General features: G+C 28.1%; 1 protein-coding gene across 1 annotated transcript; it reads left to right on the forward strand.

Annotated features, from left to right (window-relative positions):
* The first annotated feature begins 11,408 nt into the window (after nt 1–11,408).
* On the forward strand, nt 11,409–13,205 carry LOC111280721 (WRKY transcription factor 28-like). The gene is made up of 3 exons (XM_022868149.2): nt 11,409–11,851; nt 11,963–12,106; nt 12,508–13,205. The coding sequence occupies exons 1-3, from the start codon at nt 11,424–11,426 to the stop codon at nt 12,875–12,877; spliced, it is 942 nt and encodes a 313-aa protein (XP_022723884.1). The 5' UTR covers nt 11,409–11,423; the 3' UTR covers nt 12,878–13,205.
* The last annotated feature ends 6,934 nt before the right edge of the window (nt 13,206–20,139 follow it).

Here is a 20,139-nt window from a genome sequence, read left to right on the forward strand (position 1 = left end):
TTTGATAGTAAATAAAGTTTTCTTTACAATTTTTGTTAAAATATTATTCTTACTAAAATTTTGAATTTTAATTTGAGCTTTTCTTTTGATTTAAATTTTATAAGCGGCAACGGGTTAATTGATGTACGAAAATTTTTATTATTATTAAAATATATCACTTATAATTACTGTAATATAATTAATTAATTATAATTTAAAATTACGTGAGATCTATTAAAAAATTATGTAGAACTTATTTTTTTAAGTGGTAGATTTTTATATAATTTTTTTATTATAATTGATTGATTATAATATTGTAAAAAAGAGAATTGTAATTGATATGATCCATTATCACTGAGTCTTTTTTGTTAGTTACATATGGTGTGAAAAATCTTACTATCCTATTTTTATTATATATATCAAATAATTATTTTTTTTATAAATTTGATAGAAGTGCATTAGTTATTTTTATTTGAGTTTTTGAATTTTAGTTTTATGTAATGTGGCTGCCAATGAATAAAATGTCTAATAGAAATGGGTGGCTAAAGAGCAAATAGATTAAGGTGTTAAGTCCTGTTCATAATATCAATCTTGATTTTATTATAAATAAAGGTAGTGCTTTAAACCAAGAAAACAAGAATGTTGGTTAGTGTATGTATCATTGAACTTCTATGAACACAGTTAAATTGAGTCAACTAAGACAACAAAAGTTTTCAGTCCAGAGGAGATGTTTGATTTTTTTATCATGATATGCTTTTGTTATTTTGACAGTGCTTACTGTTATATTGTGATCTATTACTACCATCTCAGTCATTAAGTTTAAGTGCAAAGCATGTAAACATTAAAATATTATCATCTTATTCTGATTATCTGATATTTTAAAATAACATATCCGCAGTGATAGAAATTAGCGTGTGTGTATGGATACATATATGCAAGCCATATATGCTACAAAGAAACATGTAAACACAGGCCATATATGCGATAGAAATTGGGTTGCTAATAAAAGAGGTAGTTGTTTGTTATAGTTTTTAGGGTTTTTTGTATCCATGATTCCATCTTTCCTTTGAACATGGATGTGTCTTGATGATTGTATTGTTTCACCTTTTAATTGTAGATTAAGGAAAGATATTGAACAACTTGCAGAAAAAAACAAAAAGAAAAGATTTATTGATTGGATGAACTTCATAAAGCCTGGCATTGAGGGGAAAGATCATTGGTTTTTTTTCACCTACAAATGGCAAGTCAAATAAAAGCAAATTTAAAAAGCTCATAATAGGCTTATCTATATATTCTTTTTTTTTTAATGTTCTTAACGAAACTGTTTCAAATTGAGCTGAATTTGGAACTAATTTTGGGCTTTTGTGAGCAAGGTAAAGGTTACTTGCTTGCCTTCCTTTCTCATTTAAGTTTAAAGCTTTTTTTTTTTTCATTTTCTTTTCAGCACCTCTGCTGCAGGAACTGTGGGGATATTTTCTGTGAAAAGTGTCTCCATAGTAGGACATATATATATATATATATATATATATATATATATATATATACATATTTTGGTGCTCACTGAATAGAAAACCTGATTTATTTGATATCTATGTTCTTAATTGTCATTTGCTGAATAGTGGGACTTGATTGCGAAATCCTATATATGCTAGTGTAACAATGATCGAAGTCCTTAAGGTGTTACATCATTTGATTAGATTTTTCGTACTGGATGCTGGATATAATTTTGCTTTACTGATCTGTTGCATTACTCTCAGACATTCAAGTTCTTAAAATGTTCTTAGTAATTCGTATAATACCAATATCTTTGTCTTATTCTCAAACTCTATTTTCATCTTCAATGTTGTTAGGTTCCTGCTATATCATGAATTAAATGTGTAGTTTAATTGATTCATCGTTGAGTGTTAATGTTGGTTTATGTATTTAGCAGCAAATCAGAGTTTGTTATATACAAGCTCAAGGGCATGGGAGAGGTATCAGAAAAAGACATTATGCAGATCAGTGAGAAGTTTGATACGCTGGATAACTCTTGCCAATCTTATGGAGAATCATCATTCACATGCGAGTATCCTTGCTTATAATCTTCCTCAAAATGCAATGAATGTGCAGTAGAAAGTCATAGATTACATATCAAATCATCAAGTGGAGAAATGGCTGGTTTGCATTCAAGGCAATTGCAACGATGTTTATACGAACCTTTATGCATGTTCAGTTGATTCTTTCGCTCATCCATACCGTCTATTTGATAGATAAACCATCTCCTATTCCAATTTAATTGTTTCTTTCTTTCTTTTTTTTTAAGGGTAGAAATTTGGTCAGAAAATCATGGCCGATGCATCATTCAGCAACACTCCACTCAAGTTGATAGGCCTGTTGTTGCTCGGATGGTTGGAATTGCAAACATACAATTTTGTATAAAAACCCTTTATATAAGCAAATTGCATTTATTCTTTTGCTTTTTCTGGTTTATATAAATCTTTTTATTTGCATGACAATGTTTCTAAATTACGTAAGGAAGGGCTTTGTCTATCTCTCCATGTCAGATCTCAGATGCTTATGTTTCTTCCCTTAATTACCCATATGTATAAATCTTGTTCGGGTCTGTTTTTTGTTCTTAAAGGCAGAATTATTAATAGGTTGTAAGACAAAATTAAAGTTACACAACTTTAACAACTTTATAACACGAAATCTCAAACATATTGTTAGAATAAGACTCAACCAGCAATATATGACTTGAATTGATTGTCGCCATGAATTCAGATTTCAGACTCTAAACTTAAACAACTCCAAGCATACTCGTAGCCTCATAGGCGGATCATCTGTTGTTGAAGGATGTACATGGATACTTCAAAAATTGAAAAATAACAAAATTTGAAGGTACATTAACTCCCAAAATTTCTTCCGGACAACCCAAAAATTGAAAAACAAAGAAGTTTGAAAGAAAATTTTTCTATAAACGCCTTTTTCGTCGATAAGATTGATAAGTCTGTCGATAATTTTTTTTTATATATTTTAAGTGGACACGGATAAAACAATTCTTAGATCTGTCACTGCCATACTTAAAACTTTTATTTAAAGAAATCAAATCCATCTCTTGCATAAAATTATGTTCACCAATATAAAGCAAAACAATTTAGATAAATCACAAGCAGCTCAATCTGTAACATACGTCTCCTAATCAATCAGAACTTGTTTCAGAGCTAGTTGATAACTGCATATATTATCAACGTACTGCCTGGCAGCTGGCACTGATTTATACCAAGGCTTAGCAAGAAAGAGTAATGTCCTAAGCTTTTCTGAGGGAAATAATGAGAGGTTAATGTCGTTTCTTTTGTTTTTCTTCTTCCTAGCAATTTTGCCAGGTGACAGAGAAGAAGTAGAAGAAGATGATGAGGAAAAAATGGGTGGAGGAAGTCTGTGGTCTGAACTCTGAACTCCTCTTCCTCCTCCAGTACCTGCTGCAGTCATTAACGATAGTGCTTTGAATCTTTCGGTCATGAGGTTGATAATGTTGTTTTTTCTTGCCGAACCAATGATGTTGAAAACATACCTAATCCTTGTTGCCAATTCCATTGTACAGCCGACAGATTGGTTTAATTTGTCATCACCTTGACTTCTGTTAACTTGAATTGTGAATATGCCATGCCTTGTTATTCCATCAGGGCCAATAAATGCCCAATTTTCCTGCTTCAAAAAGTCAATCCCAAGTCCTAACTCCTACATTTATCCATTTACACTTGGAAGTTGGAATCACATCTGGGGGGAATCATATCTAGGGGAAATCAAATAAACCTAGCTATAACACAAGGCTGATCTCTACATTCAAATAAATTTGTGAATGGCATTTTTTTGTTGGTTTTTTTTTTTTAATTTTTCTTGGAAAATTAAAGAAGGCAAAAGTGCAAAAAAAGGCATTCAAGTGTTTGTAGTTCTTGAGTCTGTAATTATAATGCACTTTTAATTTTGTAGGTGTACTAATTTGACCTGAACAATGCACACTATATATTCTTCGACCAGTAGTTGGAACAACTGCAATCTTTGACCAAAAAAAAGTACTAATGGTTTCTCTTTTTTCACATTGTTGATCTTTTAATTTTCTTATTGTTGGCTCTCTTCCCCACTCATTGTTCAATGGCAACTCTCGCCAGTTTCCTATTGATTTGGACATTCAACTCCAGTACCCCAAGCCATACACTTTTTTGTATTGTCATTTGTTAACAAAAAGTATGGTTCTTTTCCTTTCTTTTCCCCCCAAATTCATGCCTCATAGTTATAGTTATACACTTGCTTTAATTACATGAGAGTTGAGTTCTTAAGGTTATTGGCTATAGTTGGCACCTAGGGACAAATTTAACCTTTTTGAGCCTTTGAATTTGATTTGATCCATATTTATGAATTTGAGTTGAACTAAGTCAGTATTTTTTTTTTATATATATGTACTTGCTTCAAATGGTTTTTGATGAGTTTGACCAAGTTTTTTAAAATCTTATTTTCACAAATTTAGTCTAAACATAACCATATAAAAGCCAGCTTGATCAAATCAAATTCAATTAGTATAATATTTTTTAGTTGAGTTTGAATATGAAAAAAAAAGGTGTTAATATATCAATCCATTTAATTTATTTTGACTGAAACCTTAAATTTATGTTGAGTTTAAGTAACCAAATATCCACTAAACTTAGTTCTATTTAATAAAACTCAGAGATTGAATTTGAAACCAACTCTTTTTATCATTGATCAAAGACTTTATTGACCGCAATTATTCTTGAAATCTTGGATTATTATTGTAGCAGTTTGGACAGAGTCATAAAGGGCTAAACTAGGACTTGCAAATACAAGTATAAGCATCATTTTCTGTTCATGAATAAAGATTAAGACTGTTGACCCATTTACTTTATTCAAAAAGATCAGCTGAGTTGATATTGCAGCAAGCTAAGCATCTTTGCTTGGAAAATTCTGAAACCACAATTTGTAGGGAAAAGAACCCATCAAAAATCAAGAAACTTTACATTGAATTCAAGTCTTCTTTGCACTTCATCGTTATCATCATCATTATGACAAAGGCCAATGAAATCAATGCAATCTTTTTGTGATCTACCAGGAGAGAAAATTCAGTGAATTAAAAATGATCTTTTTTTATTGTTCAACAAATAAAAAGTTGCCTTTAGACCATATCTCGTCTTCCATGAAACCAACTTTATATTTACATTCAAAATTAAGTTCATTTGATTAAAGCTATAATTAATCCATTTGCAATCCCACAAAGAATCTCTTAGCTTAACTTTCTGATGCTGGATAAGCGGCACTTTAACTCAGAAAGTTGAGTTCAAAGTCTTAGTGCAGCATTTCCCGTTTAATTATTTTTTTCTCAGAGCTTAAATTGGAGAATCAAATCGAACCCTTCTTAGTTGTATAGAGTAGACTGGACTCTGTTCAGTAGTGATCTTGACCGCGGGACCAAGACCTTGAATTTGATTTAGCATGTGCCATTTACTAGGTTGGCATAGGATCGGATTAAGAGCGGATTTTACTCGTTTCGAGCTTGATCTGATTTAATATTTTAATAAATTCGATTTTGATTTTATTTAAAAAAATTTTTATTTTTTCATACTCGAATCCGATTCGAAATTAATAAAATATTTTTTTTAAATATAAAATATTTTAAAATATCATTATATAAATATATATAAATAAAAAATTAAAAAATTATTTATATATATTAGATCGAGTAGGGTCAAATTTATCTAAAATTTAATCCCGACTCACCCTAATTTTTTTTTTATGTTACTCGATCTGATCCGATCCGATATTTAATTTTTTTTTAAAAAAAATTAACCTTAACAAATTAAATCAAATCGAAATCTATCATGAATTTTTTTACATTCTCTACCGTTTACCCATGACAAAGGAAAAAAAAAAAAAAAAGGGTGAACAAGTTTAAAATATTGCTAATATAACGTATGCATCACGGCATTTGCCAAGTAAACTCAAGAAATTTCTGAAAGTTGATTGCTTTATCAAACAAATATATAATAATACATTAATATTTAATTATATGTTTCTTTTTATAATTTAAAAAAAAAAAGATAATCCTTTCATCCTTTATCCTTTTCCATAATTACTGATCGGTAAAATGGTGGGACAGATTATTTTTAAAAAATAAATTAGTATAATTTATGAAAGTAGGAATGAATTATTTTTAAAAAATTGGCACTTTAACTTAAGTAGTTAGAATCAGTCAAAAATGTTTTTGACGGCTTGAAAGAATCAAACAATGGGAAGACCTTTCACATTAGAAACCTTAGCGGCTTGACCAAGGGGTATTGCAATAATTTTTTATTTATTAAAAATATTGCAACTTTCATTTAAAATCATAATTAATGAAAGAAATTTGAGGTTTTTTTAATTTATTTTTTAACATAAAATTCTGACCACTTTGAAGCATTCCAAGTGGAGTAGATGTTGAATTATGATTGGTACACATTGACTTTCGCATTCCAAGCCAAAAAGCTTGAAAAATAATATAATTTTTTTAAATATCTTTAATTTTTTAATGATAAAAATTAAAAAAAATGAAAAATAAGAATTAGAATCCATTATCTTCATCTTCTATAATGTGAAAAACAAAAAGGAAAATGATACTAATCGCCTGTATGAACTAGTTGATTAAGATTTGGATGATGTGGATTGATTATATGCTGACTTTCTCTCTCCTTAATTAAATGTGTTAAGGAGATAAAGGGTTGAAAAATTCAAAAATAATAATAAAAAAAAAAAGAACAATCGACAAGTCAGCATCAGTAACATTGTCTTGAATCTTGAACATACTATTCAATTTAATAATACTCACAATAAAAAAACTTTGAATGAGAGTCAAGACTCAAGAAACATCTCTCATTAAGAATTACTTTGAATGAAGGTTATACTGGTGGCCCTCACTATCATAGGACTTTTGAGGGCCAACATGTGATCGCGCTAAAACGCCTTTTTTTTTTTTTTCTTTTGTAGTGATATAATTCAAGCAAGAGTTATATCCAGAAAAGGAATATATTAAACTTCAGAGAACTATTGATTAAACTCGTACCGAAAAATTAGGAAATTTGAAGTCAATCTTGGAAAAGAGGCATTTCCATATTCTTTTTTCCTTCACCATCGTATGAATTCCATACTCTTTTCCAACATTTTTTCCATGCAAATCACTGTAACATTGAAGTTTCACGAAATTCTTTTTAAAACTTTTGTTATAACCGGTTTTCATAACATGTAAATAGAAATGAAAAAAATTTATTACGTAATAGATTTAAAAAAAAATAACGAAAAAAAATTTTAATTTTGATATCATATTAAACATTTAATTTAAAATTAATTAATTTTAAATTGAATACTTAACATAATATCAAAATTAAATTTTTTTTTGTTATATTTTTCAAATTTATCACGTGATAAGTTTTTTTTTTTCTTTCGCTTACACGCGATGAGATCTATTAAAGTAGATTATCACATATTTAATAAATATTAATATCTTATAATCTTATATTCAAATTAAGCTCATTCATTTATTATCAATTGTTTTTAAGTTAGATGTTTAATAATATTTTTTAAAAAATTAAAATTATTTATATTTTTAAAATAAGTTTTGATATTTTTATTATATTCAAATAAATCCTTATATTTTGATTTACATTTAAATAAATCCTTATTTCACATAAAAAAACAATTTATATTAAAAACTTATGTAAAAATAAATTAAAAATTAAAAATTTTATTTAAATACAAATTAAAAATTAAAAGTTTATTTAAGTGTAAATTAAAAATTAAAAATTTATTTAAGTAAAGTTATAAAATTTAAAACTTTTTTTAATTATTTTAGCCTTTTTTTTTTCACCCAAGACAGCCTACTTGTCACCCTTCTTAAGTATAAATATAAACAAGTAATTTGGAAACAAAAACCTTTATTTGTAACTTCAGCATATTCCCAACCGGAAATCTCAATTTCATTGAACAATAATATTAGTTGCATCGATTGTCATTAATAAACAGTGATATTATGATGTAAATGAAAAAAATTTTGATTTGAAATCCATGTACGAGATGGATAGAAGAATTTTCACCACATTGAACAGGAAGTTTTATGATGGAATCTTATGATTGATTTTTTAATTAAGTAAGATTTAGTCTCTTTTTTTATTTTATTTTAAATGACAATGATGGATTTGCTTTGATCATGAAACATAAATATTGTATAATAAAATTTATTAAAAAAAAAAAAACCTGAAATTTGGTGGCTGTCATGTCATGCATAAATAACTTCCTCTTTTTCTGATATCAGCTAATTAAATAAAGTTATTAAAAATAATTTATAATTTTGTTACTCGGCAATTAACATTTAAGAAGTGGATAGAACCATGTCAGTCCATTTGCATTTTAAATTTAGAAAATGCACCTTCACCCTATCAATATGCAATAATAAACGCACCAAAACCAAGAAAAAGATAGAAAGAAAGAGGAACGAGTCAATGGTCTAATTTTCTATTCAAATTAAATTGAAAGCTATATTAGAAAATTATTTCTTTCTTTATTATTTAAAAAAAAAAAACTTATATTAGATTTATTATTATTATTATTTTGTTCTATGAACCTTGTGGGCTATGACAGCGGCAGCTTAATAAGGTTCATATTTACGCAAACAATTAGCCATAAATTACGGCATGCCATGTACATATCCGTTAACCAATATTGTTTCAACATCTTTAATATTCATACCTTTTTTTAATTAATTAATTTTTTCCTAGGAATGAGAGAAAGTTTCTTTTACAAATTTCAAAAAAATAAAGTGATTATATATATATATATATAGTTACATTAGTAAGATAAAGTAAGGATAAAAAAAAAAAATTTGGTTCGAAATCAAATTTTTTATTTTTTTTAAATATTTTTAATCATTAAATAAAAATATATGTATAAATTTAAATTTTAAATTTATGAAAAATCATTGTATTGTATTAAAATTTAAATTTATAAAAGAAAGCTTTTAAATAATTTATAAGTTGAGATCATAATCTCATTTGAATAATCTTTAATAATAATAAAAGGCTTTTACATTATATATTAAATTTACAAAAAAATAAGTACACATATATATTATTTTGATGCTTAAAATATATAAAATTAATTCGAGTATTACGTCATTCGAATTGGTGATGTTGATTTTAAATTTTGACACATGTAATTATGTCGTTTATACTTATAAAATGACGATTCAAAATATAAAATTAAACACTAATATTTAGCAACTTTAGGCTTTTGAATTTTTTTTTCCAAAATTTTGATGTCTCTGACCAATTAACATTTAATCTTTTCTTTTGCATTTGATATTACAAGAAACTTTACCATAAGCCAACAAGCCAAAATATGTTATCTTTCGAACTCTTTTTTAAGAAAAAAAATTTATATGAATCGATTAATCATGTCATATAATTATTTTGAAATGGCAAAAAAATGGATTAAATTTCTTTATCTTTGTTCAAGATATATATGAATGTCAAGGTTTTTTATTTTTTTTTATTTTATTTGAATTGAAATTCAAATACAATTTTTTGAAAAAAAAATTAAAAATATGTATCAATTATTGAGTTAAATGTTCGGATAAATAAATTTAAAGATATTGTAAAGCTAAATTCACTTAAAGGGAATGAAAATGAGAGAAGTAGTTCGAGAGGAATGTCAGGCTGCGGATCAATTAGGCATAGAAACAAGTAGCTATTAGTAAACATCAATGGGATGGTTACAGGTGAACTACTTAGTTTTTCTTGGCACAGCAATGCAATATATCAATTGCATAAACGACGGTCTTAAAGACAAATTCGGCAACAACTCTTCATAAATACTATCTTCATAACAACATTAATCCCTCACCTTCAAAAATATTTTTGATTTGATCCACTCTACCCGATTTTCGGTTCCAAACGACTGATTTTCGAATTTTTTTTATTAATTTAAGTAATTATTACTTAGTTCGAATTTTCTTCCAATATTTCATTGACTGAAAGATATAAAGTCAAATTGTATTACAGTTATGTCCCAAATTTTCATAAATCCTAATAAAAACTTTATTAGTTTATATACTCATTTTTTTTAAAAGGAGTGCTATGTTTAATTTTTTTATAAAAAAATATAATTTAAGATAAAAATATTATAAGTATTGAAATTTAAAATTTAAATTTATTAAATATTATTTTTGAAAATAATTTTATAAATTAATTGAATTAAATTTAATTATATTTTCCCTTTCAACTATTAGAGAATAGATTATACTGAACCCTTGATGTTTGTTGGTCAAGACAAAAATGTGTGAAGAACTCAAGACATGGGAGTTGAAAACGTGGGAGACTAGAGAAACGGGCTAAAACGGAAAGCAATAGGAAAGAAGGAAGGAGCCGGTGACGTGGTGTGGGCATCAGCAAAAGCAGCAAAGGGTCTATCCCACGTGCCGAGAGGGGGTGTCTGCTACGGTCAAATGACGGTGCCAAAGTGCCACGTGTAAGCCTAATTTTCCAAAAAGTATTAATAGTTTTTCAAGTTTGAATATTTGACCGCATTTTTTCTCTTCTATCGTCTCTCTCACTTCTCAGCCTATTCCATCTCCTTCATCATCCTCCTAAAAAGGCATTCTTTTACTATAACCTGTTGCTGGTAGTCTTCGCTGACTTCACCTCCACTCCCCACGCTCCCTTCTAGCGCGTCTCCTCCTTTTTGACTAAAATATATGCATGATACTTGTAAAACAGTATGTAATCTATACTCATCATTTAGATTTTAATGTAGTGTTTTTTACCTTTGTCTTAGGGTGAATTTGGATCCAATTATACTTCCAATGAGATGTAATTAACTTTCAAAAATTATCAATAAAATCTAAATGATAATTTAATAAGATGCATTTGATCAAATATAATACAAATTTTTTATTAAAATTTTCAAATTCTATGTAAATTTTTTTTAATCACAATTATAATAATTTATATCTCTTTTTTTCAATTTCATTAAAATTAATCTCACAACTCATCTAAATAGATTATAAAAATCCCATATCTCATCCTTTTGTCATTTAATTGAACCTTTTTTCTATTATTGTACAGAACATGAAACTTGGTAGCAAGGGTAGGGAAATGTTTCCATACTAGAAGCCACTTTTTGCTCTCCTCATTGGATGGTGTTTTCTCAACCATCTTTATAAACTGGCAATCAAACAAAAGTCCTATTCAAAGCTAAAGACTCTTTCTCTCTCTGTCTTCAGCAAGATCTGTATATATAACTCAAACAACATAAAAAGAGATGTCATGAAACCCTGAAAGTCCAAAACCAAAACAAATATTTGAGACCCAGATCATAAATTTAAGTTTTCTCTCTCCCATATTGCTTATTCTTTGTTCCGTTGTTCTTTCTCCATGTCGGATCATGAATTTAGAGACTTCTACTACCGTGCAAGTACATTCCACAACGATAACCAGCAAAGTGTTGGTGAAACAGCTGACATGTATAGGGTTTCAGCATCATCAGTTGATCCTTCATACATGAGTTTCACTGATTGTTTACATAGTAGTTCCATGGACTATGGTTCACTTGAAAAAGCCTTTGGTTTGTCACCTTCATCCTCTGAAGTGTTTTCTTCAGTCGAAGGCTGCAATCAGACGACGAAGCACCAGGTTGGTGCAGGGGATTTAGGAGGCAATAATACTAGTGAAGTTGTGACAACTCCTAATTCTTCTATTTCTTCTTCCTCAAGCGAGGCTGGTTGTGAAGAAGATTCAGACAAGAGTAAGAAAGATAGGCAGCCAAAAGGATCGGAAGATGGAGGAGAAAGCTCTAAGAAAGGGTAACTAAGTTTTTCTCTTTAATTTTCTCCATATTGCTAATTAATCCATGATTATCACTCTAATATATAAGCATCTGGGGTGTAACTGGTTGTGTTTATTTTATCTAACAGCAACAAGGCAAAAAAGAAAGAAGAGAAAAAGCAAAAAGAACCACGATTTGCTTTCATGACTAAAAGTGAAGTTGATAATCTAGAAGACGGGTATAGATGGAGAAAATATGGACAAAAGGCTGTGAAGAACAGCCCATTTCCAAGGTTCGTTTTTCCTATCTTAAACAATTACAACCAAACAAATATTGAAATAATCTAATTATCTTCTATTATTCTGTACAATCAAATAAACTATATACAAAAACCATGTCTGAAACCTGGATTAAGGGTTTTCGGTGTGCTTGCATTATCTTTTCGCCCTCTTTTTTGACTACAAAGATGAGTCAATATATGAAACTTAAGGTGTAAGTAACTAATAACTTTGATGGGTTTGTGTAATTGTTTTTGCAAGTTACTGAAAGTCTGGAACTTTTTTATTCCTTAGCCAATTCCCTATATACGACTGGATCTAGAGTTTCTTCCTAGAACAAATATTTCCGGCTACCTTAATCTTAATTTTCTAATCCTGCTTTGCTAATCGACATATTTCTGATTTATCAATTCAGAAGCTACTATAGGTGCACTACTCAGAAGTGTACAGTCAAGAAAAGGGTTGAGAGGTCATTCCAGGATCCATCAATTGTGATCACAACATACGAGGGTCAACACAACCACCCACTTCCCACAACACTGAGAGGAAGCGCAGCAGGGCTATTCCCACCTTCCATGTTAACGCCATCGCCACAGGCGGGGCCAGGCTTCCCGCACGGATTGTTTATGCAGATGCCTCATCACATGAATTATAGCCAAGCTGGTACAGATTCAATGTTTGCGGAAAACTTTAGCCCTTTTCAGCAGTACCACTACCATCAGGTTCCTGACTATGGACTTCTTCAAGACATGGTTCCTTCCAGGTTCCTTAAGCAAGAACCATGAGTCTCTTCTACATCTTTTACTCCTTGTATATACATATATATTTCATATAACTTCTCTAGAGCCTAAGAATTATTCTTCAGTTACGGATCTGAAAAGGCCTAACATCAAGGACTAGATGGGAGTGGGAATATGCTTTTCTTTGCACTTGAAAACTTGGTTGAGTTGCCATATGCATTTAGTGAAAAATGCTTCTTTGATAGTAGACGGCTGAGGGTGATCATAGTTGATTTTGAAGGAAAAAAACCTAGTTTTGAGAGGATTTGCTTTGTTTATCATCATCCTTGATGGAATTATTAATGAAGAATGCGATTATAAATTTCCTTTAGTACTTTTCTTGAGCTAGCTAGTTTATGATCTGAACTCTGAATAAGCAAAATCGGGTTTGAACTTTCCAAAGTGATCAAGTGATCATGGACCCTTCCAAGCAACTTGCACTGTTGAATATATACAAACTTGCATGAAAAGATAAATTTGACTTCCGTTTCGATGGACACTAAATTTTCTCCTCCTTATTTTTGGACTTTGTAATTATGAGCCATCCTGTCTGAATAGACAGAATCCTTGTTCGAAGTTCATATCTAATAAGGAGGTAGTTTCCCAACCAAAATTTGAGGGTGTCATGGCAACTGGCCTAACATCCTTTATATAACCAAACTTACATGTAAAGATTTTTAGGTGAAGTTGTGAAAAATTTTTTTAAAAAAATGGTTTAATAAAAATTTTAATAAAAATCTAAATAGATAAATTGATAGAATTCAAGTTGAATATTAATAATATGTAAAAAAAAAAATTAAAAAAATTATTTATAATTCAAATTTAATCGATACTTATTTAAAGATAAAAATTTTATCAATATTTTTATTAAAAATATCTATCTAAAACTATATATTAAAATTTATTAAAATTTTTAAAAATTTTACACATATAATCTATGTAACGAAATTTTTTAATCTATCAAATTTAATTTTTGAATTTAATTTTTATTAATAGTTTCTAGTAGAATATTTTATAAACTTCACCCAAGAAATTTTATCTAAGTCCTTCTCGATTATTTATAGCTAAGAAATTATCACATCTAGCTAAATTGAAAATTTTAAATATATTTTTGTATTAAAAAATTAAAATAATTAAAAAAAACATATGATAAATTTTAAACTCAGACTTGTAGACACCGGATTTTGTCCGGGTCTACATTTTTTATAGTAAAAAATTAATTAATTAAAAAAATTAAATTTTTAAATTTTTAAATAAAAAAAAAAGAAAAAGAAAAAAAGAAAGACAAACGAAAAATCCAAACATAAGAAACAAAATGGAAAGGGTTGGTGCCAGCGGGTGCCGTACACAGCACCGCTGGCCACCCACGTCCTGCCACTATTCCAGCTATCATACCACCTCCTCATCCAGTCCCTTCACTCCATCAGCACACGTAACCACCATTTCTAACCTTATAAAATACTTGATCTCCCTCCTCTAAAATGGTTGGAGATCCTCTCACTAGAACACCAAAAAAAATGCACACTCAAACCAATAGCCACCACCAAAAAAATCTCTCAGATACAAAAAAAACTCAAACCAAACACCCTCTAAATACTCAAACAGATCTACGAAAATACAAAAAACAAAAAAACAAAACACAGTCCTCTCCGCAGGGAGGAACCCAGCGCCGAGTCACCTGCACTAAGAAGAATGGTATCAGTTAGCTTTCGAAAAAAAAAAAAGAGAAAGAAAAGAATATCGAAAACTTCAAAATCCGATCTATGCGAATTAAGGCCATTTTCGATGAAAAGAGCATCAAATCAGAGCTCAGGAGGTTGAATAGAACCTCTTGATCACTTTTGAAGTTTACGGCCACTGACGACCACCGCCGACGGTGGACTAGGCGGCGACCGACGCAGTGCTCCAGCTGTCGGACGACGAGAGCACCAGACCTCTCCTAGAGCCCTCTTTCCCTTTTTTTTTTCCTCTGAAACAAAAAAGTGTACTGGAAAAAAAAAAGGCTGACTTTTATAAAGAAAACATAAAAGCAAAACGACATCGTTTTGAGCATAGAGCCAAAACGAAGCTGTTTCAAGCGTAAGAGGATTCGCGCGTGGATTGAACCCGACCCAAGATTCACGTAAATCGACCCGCCAACCTGCCTCAGCCACCTTTCAGCTGGTTCCGACGAACCATCAGTGAACCGGTTGAACTGGTCCGAACCGCTTATTGAACCGTCGAACTGATCAAATCGATCCAAATCAGCGTTGACCAGACCGTTAATCGATTCGGTTCAGGTAAAAAAAATTTTTTTTTAATTTTCAAATTTTTTTTATATATATTATTATTTTTGTTATTTTAAGTTTTTATATTTATGCATGATAAAAATATTTAAATTTATTAGGATAAATATCTAATTATTTTTAATAATAATAAATAATAATTAAAATAAGATAATAATTAAAATATATATTAAAAATGCTTAAAAAAGAATAATAATAATACTTTTGATTATTTTCCTGCTTAGATATTGGAGGGAATAAAACATATTCTTAAAAAATAATTTCGCCTAGATGTTGGGGAATTATTATTAATAAATTTTCAAAAAAAATGAAATATATAAGAAATTTTTTATTGATTTTCAAAAATTATAGAAAATTGAACTTGCTCTGAAATTTTTAGAGATGTTTGTGTTTTAATTAAACTTCAAACTTAAACCTTAAACCTTTACCCTAAATCTATTTCAAAATCTTAAGGATACGTGCGAAAATTTCATATAAAATAGTTTGTTCCCGAATGTTACCTAAATGATGGAGTATTTAGGAAACTCCATTTCATTAAATTTTTCACACGAGTTCTTAATTCACATTAATAATAAGATTAATAAATAAAAAGTATAATAATAAATTGAGATCTTAAAATAAACAGTGACACCTAAACTCTGTCTAAAAAGTATAATAATAAATTTGGATCTTAAATATAAACAGTGACACCTAAACTCTGCCTAAATGTTGGAGAGTGGGGGTGGTTTCATTATACTTAAGAACCTAACTTTAAAATTACATCTCATTCCACATAACATTCATTAGCATACATCTGTCAGCGTGTTATCATTGGTAATTATTTGTATTATTCTATTTTTAATTTTCATTTACTATTTGATGATAAAATATTTTATAAATAAAAAAGAATAATACTTTAAAAAAAATTATGATATTATAAAATAAAATAAAAATAACATTCCGAAAGAAATAATTCTTGGTACTCTGTCTAGATGCTAGAGAGTCACTAACAATTATTTTCTATAAAGATTGTTATTTCATTTTAAGGATTATTGTGTTAAATTTTAAGCAAAAAAGAGTTATTTTAAATTCTGGCTAGATGTTAGAGAATTTTAAGATAATTCTTTAACTTAAAAATTTTTTCAATATTTCTAAATAAAAATTTTAGCAAAATTTTATTTTTCCAAATGAAGGAAATTAGTGTTCAATTTTAAATTAAAATTATTTTTATTCAACATAAAAAATAACGTAAAATTAAATGGTATCAATTTATAGGTATTGTAGGGGTACTAATCATTCTCCACACGTAACCAACTCTCGGATCTAACTTAATTTTTCGTATATCGAAATTTATCTTTTTGATAAACTTTAAACCCGTTTTTATAATTTTATTAAAAGGATAAATTTTTAGGTGACTAATCACATCCTAACAAAAATTTGTGGTGACGCCTCTCTTTTATTTTGATTTTAAAACTCACTTACGTTTGACAGTCCTAAAACCATGACTTAAAAAAATTGTTCTATCATTATATAAAAAACAAACTTTATACAGTAACCCTGAATTTGGATTTTTTTTTTTTTTTACATTCATAGTTTTATAAATTATAAGTGAAAATTATTCTTGGTATTGTATAGTTTAATTAATTGAATTTAAGGTGAGTGCCCATCTTACCTAGATTTTAAATATTAGTCAATTGTAAAAATAGACTTTTGAGAGACGTAGGAGCCACGTTTTTCGGTCAAGACTTGAACGAAATTATTGGGACATTGGTTTCGTGTTGAAGTCACCAAAATTCCAGGGAAGAAAACAGCTGAAAAATCTCTGGTCCTATGCTCCTCTAATGAAGCGAAGCGTTGAATATATATAAAGAAATTCCTCAGTCACATGCAGTCAAGATAGAAGAATTAAGTGTTCATTAAGAAATGGTTTGTTGCTTTGCTTAACATTGATTAATCAAAGGGGAAATATTTTCACCGACATGGAGTCGGTAAGAATTAAATATTTCGTTTTGATTGATTTTTGTTCTCAATATTGATAGATAATATGTAAATTTTCATTAAAATTTATGATATATTCTGATCCAGAAATAAGATAACCTCTTCTCACCTAAAAAATATAAGAACAGTGAAATGCTTGTTCATGTCAAGAATTTAGATAAAAGTAAGTACAGATTTGAGAAAAGAATGAAACCATAATTTATGTTTTTCAGTCGTTATCAAATGCACCTAACAAACCCAAATTAATAACAAATTAAATAAGATATTTTCCGGATGAATCAAGTAATTGCCAAACAGAGTATACAATTAAGTTATAAATCCATACTTTTTTTTAAATTACTACTATTTTTCCAGATTTTTTTTTTCATTTTTAAAACTCTAAAATTTGATATTTACCCAACAATTAGTCTTATCAAACATGACCAAGTATTGGCAAAAAAAAAAAAAAAAGTAACACTTCAGGTAAGAAACTAATGGTTCTAGAAGACTTAGAGTAACTTTTATCATATGCAGATTAGACAGATTTTGTAATAATACGACTTTAAGAATAACATTTCAACAGGCCTTAGCATAATAGCATGTGCCATTGTCCTTTCATACTCTTAAAATAATCTGTTGATTGATAAAGAATTCAACAATATAATTGTTGAATTCACCTGCAGTCTGGCCATGTTAAATAACCAATGTCAGTTTTCCTGTCTTGCAACTGATGATTGTCCATGTTTGATCATATATAAAATATTAGTTAATTAAATAGACAAAAACAATGAAGAATAATGGGTATATCATTGAATAAATGCAACATAAAACTAGACGTCACGTATGACGAAACTTGAATTTGATGTCTTAAGAATTCAAAACCTTTATCTTATCAATAAATCAAAATAATAACTTTTTTTTGCCATCTAGTTTAATGGAGTTCGTTGTCAAAATTAAAATCTGACTTTCTAGGTTTTGACTATAAATAGAAGCTTGTTAAAAGAGATTTTGGAATAGTACAATAAGAAAAAAAAATTAATGAAATAAATTTTAAAATTTCAAATCAATTTAATAATTGACCATATTAACATTTTTATAATATACTGTTAATATCCATTTTGAAAGATGTTAAAATGCTTAATTCCATAGATTTTCAAACATTTTATAGTTTTTCATATAGTTTAGAGATTATTTTGAAGTTTGGATGTTCATTCGATTTGTTCAATTAATTTTGAATTGGATTATATAAAATCGAATTTTTTAATTTCAAAATTAATAGACCAAAATCAATTCAGTCAATTTTATTAATTTTTTTGATTAATTAAATAATAAAATACATAAAAAATATTTTAAATTCTTATATTCTCATATGTAAAACAAATGAAATAAAAAATTTCATATATCTTTAATTTTATACATAAGTTTTATTATATTTCGATTAATTCAATTTTTGAATCGAATTAATTGAAAATAAAAAATTTCTTAAAATTATTTTTAATAATTGATCAAAATTAATTCGATAGCTAATTAATTAATAAAATTAAATCAATTAAGTTGATTAATTCTGTTAAAACCAAATTATGAACATGTCTACTTTGAAGGAGGGTTAATGGATTATTTGATTGGGTCAAGCTAAGGGACCGGCCCATCATTTTCAGCTTGCAACTAGGCCCTAAATAGACACCAAACAAGAAGCTGAAGTTTTTATATTTAAGGTCATTTGAAAGCCCAAGTTTTAATTTATTAAAAAATGTGTTTTATGGTTATACGACGTCATTTAAATCAACTTCCGAGAGGGAGGCCGATGTTAGTACAAAGTTTGAAGAGAAAATTTGAGTCTGGGCTCAGAAAATCATTTGCAAAATCCCAATTGGTATTTCATCAGTTATCATTTCTGTTAGATTGTCAATTATACTATTACCAAATCACATACCTAAACCAATATTAAAACAATATACAATCATGAACCAGTTTGACCATTGTCGAGCAAGAAAAAAAAAAAGCAATTATTTTTATCAATTGATTTAAAACATCCAAAAAAAAAAAAAAAAAAAACAAGATTAGGTGGGTTCCTTAATCTGCACTTTTGCATGCAGCCAAAGGAAAAAACTATTCCATTCTGTCCCCATCTACCAAGAAAGTATGACCATTTCTACGATGGAGAAAGAAAAAAAAAGGGAAAGTTTCCATAAGTTGACGCACATTGTAATAAAAGTGGTCAATTGTGCCAAGTAAACTATTTATGATGGACGGTTGCAAATTGAAATCAAAAGTCAATTACACAAATCAAATTTGACTGTTCATAAATAATATTAGAGTCAATGTCATTAATAGTATCTAAATTACAATAAAATATTTAATAAAATAATTAAATTTTAAAATTTTTTAATATAATATTTAAATTATAAATTTATTAATTAAAGTAATATGTATCTTTACTATGGTTAACATCAATACCTAAAAAATTATTAAACTTTCAACTATTATATTAATTATCAGATTAATAATTTAAAAATTATATTAAAAATTTATAAAATTTAAACATCACATTTAATATTTTTATAATAGTTTGAAGTAAATCTAATAATTTGTAATTTATATCATATAAAATATTAAAATTTATGTATTTATTTCAAGTTTTATATAAAAATTACATTTCAAAATTTATATTGACATAAAAATATATAATATTTTTTATTTTATTAAATTTATATATAATAATTATTAAAAATTTAAATTATATTATTTTTATATTTTTTATTTCATATTTTAAATTATCATATTTAATTTAAAAATTATTTATGATATTAACTCGTTATATTATGCCACGTTGCAAGACGACATACATAACAGCAATCACAATCAAAATTTCATCAAACTTTGAAAAAGTAAGAAATCAAAAGAAAATGGACAGGTCTTAGGGGCCGGGATGAAGGTCTACGAGTTGCCGGTCTATTTTAAGTTTTAACAGCAGATCCACTCTCCCAAAAGAATGCTCTTAAAATATTACATAAAATTATAAAATAA

This window comes from Durio zibethinus, chromosome 28 (genome assembly GCF_047325235.1).
Source record: "Durio zibethinus cultivar Kanyao isolate XHJ-2024 chromosome 28, ASM4732523v1, whole genome shotgun sequence".
NCBI classification, from domain to species: domain Eukaryota; kingdom Viridiplantae; phylum Streptophyta; class Magnoliopsida; order Malvales; family Malvaceae; genus Durio; species Durio zibethinus.

Excerpts from the sequence above, each read along its gene's own strand:
- LOC111280721 (XM_022868149.2), top strand. The coding sequence starts at position 11,424 with ATGTCGGATCATGAATTTAGAGACTTCTACTACCGTGCAAGTACATTC. Across the intron at positions 11,852-11,962 it reads GGAGAAAGCTCTAAGAAAGG|CAACAAGGCAAAAAAGAAAG; the intron begins GTAACTAAGTTT and ends TTTATCTAACAG. Across the intron at positions 12,107-12,507 it reads AAGAACAGCCCATTTCCAAG|AAGCTACTATAGGTGCACTA; the intron begins GTTCGTTTTTCC and ends TTATCAATTCAG.